Source organism: Pseudopodoces humilis, chromosome 2 (assembly GCF_049639895.1).
Source record: "Pseudopodoces humilis isolate 2021_Gansu_Grassland_sample_001 chromosome 2, ASM4963989v1, whole genome shotgun sequence".
In the NCBI taxonomy this organism is placed as follows: Eukaryota; Metazoa; Chordata; class Aves; order Passeriformes; family Paridae; genus Pseudopodoces; species Pseudopodoces humilis.
Genome location: NC_142201.1, coordinates 3,149,001 through 3,155,000, shown reverse-complemented (window position 1 = coordinate 3,155,000; position 6,000 = coordinate 3,149,001). Strand labels below are relative to the sequence as shown.

The window sequence follows — 6,000 nt, the reverse complement described above, 5'->3', positions numbered from 1 at the left end:
GGACCAGACCCTGCCGGTCACAGCCGGGGCCGCGGGAGGGCCACGGGAGCGCTGCCGGCCCGGCGCCGCTCCCCCGGCAGTTCCCTCATGCGGCGAGAGGAGCCCCTCAAGCCGCCGCCGGCTCCCAGCCATCCTGCGGCCCGCGCCCCCTCGCGCCCCCCCGTCCGCGGCGGGCGCGGTGCCACGACTCACGAGGGAGGAGCAGGAGGGCAGGAGGATCCTGGGCGCGCTGCAGAGGAACACGGCGCCGAGCACCAGCAGCCAGGCGCCGCTCTCCGCCATGGCCCGCCGGGCGGCGGCCGCGCGGGGGCACGCGGGGACACGCGCGCCACGTGACGCGGCCGGGCCAATGAGGCGTTGGCGCGCGCGGGGCGGGGCGGGGCGCGCGGCGATCCGGCTGGATCCTGTTGCGGCGCCGCTGGCGCTGCTGGGATGGGGAGGGGGGCGGCTCCGCTACGCAGCCGGGCTGGGGCGCGCAGGCAGCCGCAGCAGCGCTCGCAGCAGCCGCGCCGCAGCAGCAGCAGCCGCAGGCGTCGCGGCCGGGAGCCTCGCGATGCCGAAGAGGAAGGTGAAGGCGGACGGCAGCGAGCGGAGCCGCCGGGCGGGGACGGGGCTCGGCGGGAAGCGGCCGCGCCGCGGGCTCCGGTGCGGCGGGCGGTAGCGGGGGCCGGCGCCTGCCCCTCGCGCCGGGTGGCTCAGCGGGCCGGGGAGGGGGCTGGGGACATGGGAGGCTCGGCGAGACTCGCGGTCCGGGGGCGGGGGCGGCGAGAGGCCGGTGCCGGCCCGCCCCGCTGACGCGCCGTGTGTGTTGCAGGTGACGGTGGCGGACGGGGACGCCCCCGAGGAGGTAAGGAGCGGGCAGGGCGGCGGGGCAGGCGGGACTGCCCTCGGCCCGCCCGCCCCTCACGCCTTCTCTCTCTCTCTCTCTCCCCCTCTGTTTGTCGCTCTCTCCCCGCCCGCAGCCCAAGCGGCGATCGGCGCGGCTCTCCGCGGTAAGTGCCGAGCGGCGGGGCCCTGCTGGGATGGGCGGGGGGCCGTGCCCGGGACGGGTCCCCGAGGGCTGGATTTCCCCCTGACTTGTTCTCTCTCCTCAGAAACCCGCGCCTGCCAAAGCAGAGCCGAAACCTAAAAAGTTAGCGGCAAAGGTGAGAATGAATTGGAAGAGGGGAGGGAGGGGAGGTGGTGCTTGGGGGCATCCTGCGTAGTATCCTCGGTGCGCCGTGCTGGAATGGTTTTATTCCTTGTGAGAACACTCACTTGGCTGAAGAGTTATTTCAATGTGCTTTTGCCAGTATTTACAGGTACATTCCATCACTGTGTACGTAGATCCTTGTTAAGCTCCAGGCATTGTGTGGAAGTGCGGGCACAGCTCCATGCGTGTTACATTGTGGTTTGGTATTGGGTGGAACTACTTGACTGTCAAAGCAACTGTGCGTTAGGACATCAGGAGGAATTTCTTCACAGCAAGGCTGGTCAGGCATTGGAAAAGCTGCCCAGAGAGGTGGTGAAGTCACCATCCCTGGAGGTGTCCAAGGATAGGCCTGGGTGTTGTTTGACTGCTCTGCTCCGGTTGACAGGGTGGTGCTCAGTTAAAGTTGGACTGGAGTATCTTGGAGGACTTCTCCAAACTGAATGATTGTGTGCATAGCGTTATATTTCATCTCTGTAACAAGAGGAGATAAAATACATCTACTGATGTTTTAAAGCAGTGTGTTAGGACAGAGAAAAGGTGTATCAGCCACTTAACAACCACGTGAGCTTCCATTCACGTGGTCAAGCTTTCAGGTGTTTGTGTGTGTGTGTAAGAAAGTGGATTTGTGTGATCTTTGAATTTTTCAGCACAGCTTTCGCTGTGCAAATAAGTGAGGTGTAAAATTCTTTGTTCTTTGGAAGAATTAAAAATGGCCTTGTGTCTGTTGGCTTGCTGCTGTTTGTGTTGTTAAGCGTTCCTTTGTCATCATAAGCTTTTCTTTGTGATATATTGATTAAGAGCTTTGGGATTACCTCACTGTGGCCTTGCAGTACCTGAAGGGAGTCAATAAGAAAAATAAAGAGAGACAATTGCCAAGGGCTGCAGGGCCAGGAGCCAGGGAATGGCTGCCAGTGGCAGAGGGCAGGGCTGGATCTTGGGATCTTGGGCAGGAATTGTTCCCTGGCAGGGTGGGCAGGGGCTGGGATGGAATTGCCAGAGCAGCTGGGGCTGCCCCTGGATCCCTGGCAGTGCCCAAGGCCAGGCTGGACATTGGGAGCACTTGGGACAGTGGGAGGTGTTGGAGGTTGGATGAGATGATCTTTAAGATCCCTCTCAACCCAAACTGTTCTGTGATTCTCTAATTTCAGATAAAGTAATAATCTTTGCAGACTTCCTGATGTTTTCATTGTATTAATCGTCCTGGACAGTTACTGATCCGGAATCTACCTTCATTCGGTGGTTTGAGTGTCAGTGTGTTCCCACTCTCAGGGCTGTAAGCCCAAAGAATTTGGGGAAGTTTTCCAATGCTACTGAGTTGTAATTTTTATTTTTTTTTTTCAGTGTCGACTGATATGTGTGATACTGATTTTCTACTTAAAACTGCTTCACGCTATTAATTACCAGTCAAAGATTTTTTTGAGTCATCAGAAAAATAATTTTTTGCATCAACTTTGTCCGTTTTAAAAACTTTCCTTACAGTATTTTTTCCAGTTGTGAGAAGTTTGGTCATTATGGAGTTACTTGGTGGGCTTTTTAAATAACTGTTAATGAAGAAAAATATATTTTGGCAATCAAAGTATAAAAGTCAGTGTGTTGCAATTACATAATTCTAAAGTATTTTGTAAGTGGGTGATTTTGTTGGTAGCTTAGCAAATCCATCTTGGTTTTCTGTGCTTTTTATTTCCAAGGTTTACCTGGAAGGTCATAACAATTAACTTACTCAAATTGTATTGCATTGTAGGATAAAACTGAAGAGAAGAAAACTCAGTCAAAGGGGAAGAAGGGGCCTAAAGGAAAACAGGCAGAAGAGACAAACCAGGAACAGACAAAGGACAACCTGCCTGCAGAAAATGGAGAAGCTAAAGCTGAGGAGGTAAAGTTTGGAGGGCTGGATTTAGGTTTTGCTGTTACTGAGAATAGTATTGTATTTCAAACTTTTTTGCTACAGGGTTTTTTTTTTCCACAAATTAAATACTCTTTTCCTTTGGCCTGGGAGGAGTCTTGAGTGAAAACCCAGAGTTGATTGGAGCAAAGTTGGAGTGACATTGACAGGCAGTGCTGGGAGAAGGGACAGGTTGTTGCAAGGACAAAGTACAATTAATGAGCAGTTGTTGCTGGAGAAGTGGCTGTGCCAGGTGAGTCTTGGCTGCAGCACAGTGCCAGAGTGGCCCTGTGGCTAAACTTTTTGGAGTCACTTACAGCATCCTCCACTCTGTATTGTGTTCCTGGAAAGCAGACATAAGTCAGTTACAAATTTAGGACAAGATCTGCAGGGAAAAGCAGTGCCTTTTATCAGGACAAGTGGATGAAACCCAAGTGTGGTAATAGATCTAGAGCTGGTGTCAGGTTTCTGTGACAGTGAATGTCCCCTCATTTTCAGGAGTTCAGTGGAGTGTTTTGGTTTTAGGTAGATGATGGGGTTTGGTGGGCAAGGAAGGTACAGGATGGTACTTCAGTGAACAGGAGTATTCACTCTGGGGTAACAGTTGGTCATTTGCAAGCAGTGTGAATAAGTTGTGCTATGAGTTCTTCAGCTGACTCGATTTTTGGCATTATTGCAGTCTTTTAATTGGTGCTTGTAATATTTCAGCAGCAGAACCAAATTTGGCAGCATTCCCACCTGGGGTCCCTTTAGTTCACTGCTGCAGAGGTTATTTACAAGGAATTACAGTCAATTTACAAGGAATGGAAGATGGCTTGGTCACACCACCCAAAATTCCAGGTGTAATTGTATACCAAAGTCCAGAAGAGGCAGAGTCTGTAATGTTGGATATTATTGTTTGCTAAGAAATAAAACAGGGTTAAGGTTTGAAGAGTATTTTAAGTGTGGCACTGAAATTTAAAGGAATGAAATGCTACCTCATGTATTTTCTAAACACCTCATATGTAACTGTAGCTGTGTAAAAGCTCAAGTTTCTTCTGTCACAAAGGCAGTAATTCCAATTAGAACTAAAATTCTTTGTAATGTGTGTTTAGTAACAAATCAACATCCTGAAATCCATCCTGGTGGATCCAAGGAGCCTTTTTGTGACAGCTTGGTTTAGCAGGTCATGAGCCAAGAGAAATCTCCAGGAACAAGTCAGGGTTGTTTTGTCCTTTTGTGCACTAAAACCACTCCAGACTAATCTGAGCCATTAAAAACTTCCTGCACTGAAGTGTTCTGTTTTTATTTTCCCTTTCCAGACCCCAGCACCTGATGCAGCTGCAGAGAAAGAAGTGAAGTCTGAGTGACACCTGCTCCCACATCTGTAACTGGTGGTCCTTACACCTTTCTTCTTGTACAATTCAGAGGAATATTTTTATCAGCTATTTTGTAAATGCAAGTTTTTTAGTAGTTCTAGAAAACACATTTTTAAAAAGGAGAGAATCCCGACTCAACCCATTTTTTTACATATTTAGATAAGTGTAAATGCTTTTTTTAAGTGGTAAAATCATGTACTGGTTGTCTGTTTTCTATGAAACCAGAAATTAACAGTGTGTTAATTAAGGAGGGGGCTTTGAGGCCTTGATTAGGCCTCATGTTCCACAGACTCCAAGGGACAGTTTTCTATCCTATAAAAATGAAGCATAACACAGATCAGACTTTGGAATTCATAATGATGTGTTGAGAATGTCTTAACATTTTAGTTATTTATCTTTCTCTATGGTTGTACCATCAGTAGAATTGCTTATCTAATAAAACTGCTCCCTAGTGGTGGATTTCTTGCTGAGTGATGTATATCAGTGACAAAGTTATTTTTGGTAGTTGCAGCTTTATTTTTTTCCAACAACTTTGTAGCTGTGATGCAAAAGATTGGAAACTTTTATTTTATATCTTTAAATACTGTCTTAAGTAAAAGTTTCTGCTTGGCAGATGGAACTTGTTATGTCAATATTTGAGATACTGGAACTTCACATTTAGTTTTAAAGGACAGCTTGTCTACAAAGATTGAGTGAAAAATATTTGAAATAGTGCTAGGAAAAAAAAAATTAGTTTTTAGATGAAAAAAACCTGTGTGAATAAAAACAATTGTAAAATTGTTGATAGTGTTTGTGATCACCAAACAAAAGCCAAATAAATCTTGATTATGAAAGGATGTTTCTGTAGCTCCTGCATTGACGGTGAACTCACAATCTGAGTGCTGTGCTTTGGATTTTTAACCGTGTCCTTCAGAGTATTAAACTGTACTTTTAAAGAGATGGGTGGCAGTTCAGGGAGTGGAGAGCTGCAGCATTAATCTAAACTTGCAGTTTGAAAGCTGAGAGCTTTGTGCTGCTGCTGTTTGCTTTAAAAAAGTCAGTAATTAGGAAGCGTCAGATGCCAGCCAGACAACTGTTACCCTGTCCTGGGAGGAGCCAAGATCAAACTGTAACATTTGTTCTTTGTTGGTTTTTTTTTCCTCTTACCGCAGAACTTGTTTATGCACTTAAGTAACACCTGCAAGCCCAGTACCTGCTTCCTGTACATTTTTAGGACCTTTTTCAAATTGTTGTAGTTATTTCTAAAAAAACCCCACTTTAGTTTCACCTTTAACTTGCTTTCTTAATCAATACTTCCATTTCAGGAAGGATTTTACTATATTTACCTCTTCAATACTTCAGCAATTTTTAACTTCTCTCTAAGAAGTTTCCCAACCTTAGACCACAACCTGCTCTGTTCCATCACAGATGTGTTCCTCACACCTGGCTTTGGCATCAAGTTCTTGGATATTTCAAAGCTGCAAATTGATGCCACTTCTCTAACTCATTTTCCCCAACATCCCCTTCCAGGTACCATATTTGTTAGTTTAATTTAATAGTAATACAATCTAGCTCCATGATGTTATTTA

General features: G+C 47.4%; 2 protein-coding genes across 2 annotated transcripts in view; one reads left to right on the top strand and one right to left on the bottom strand.

Annotated features, from left to right (window-relative positions):
- Positions 1-327, bottom strand: part of GET1 (guided entry of tail-anchored proteins factor 1) — a 6,941-nt gene extending 6,614 nt beyond the window's left edge. The window contains exon 1 of the mRNA XM_005526550.3: positions 193-327. Coding sequence (XP_005526607.2) covers positions 193-282 — 90 coding nt within the window. The 5' untranslated portion in view covers positions 283-327. The remainder of the gene's footprint in view (positions 1-192) is intronic.
- Positions 328-414: 87 nt separating this feature from the next.
- On the top strand, positions 415-5,268 carry HMGN1 (high mobility group nucleosome binding domain 1). Its single transcript, XM_005526551.2, has 6 exons — positions 415-568; positions 815-847; positions 963-992; positions 1,095-1,145; positions 2,934-3,065; positions 4,376-5,268. The coding sequence occupies exons 1-6, from the start codon at positions 554-556 to the stop codon at positions 4,421-4,423; spliced, it is 309 nt and encodes a 102-aa protein (XP_005526608.1). The 5' UTR covers positions 415-553; the 3' UTR covers positions 4,424-5,268.
- Positions 5,269-6,000: the final 732 nt, after the last annotated feature.

Excerpts from the sequence above, each read along its gene's own strand:
- HMGN1 (XM_005526551.2), top strand. Across the intron at positions 993-1,094 it reads GATCGGCGCGGCTCTCCGCG|AAACCCGCGCCTGCCAAAGC; the intron begins GTAAGTGCCGAG and ends CTCTCTCCTCAG. Across the intron at positions 1,146-2,933 it reads CTAAAAAGTTAGCGGCAAAG|GATAAAACTGAAGAGAAGAA; the intron begins GTGAGAATGAAT and ends ATTGCATTGTAG.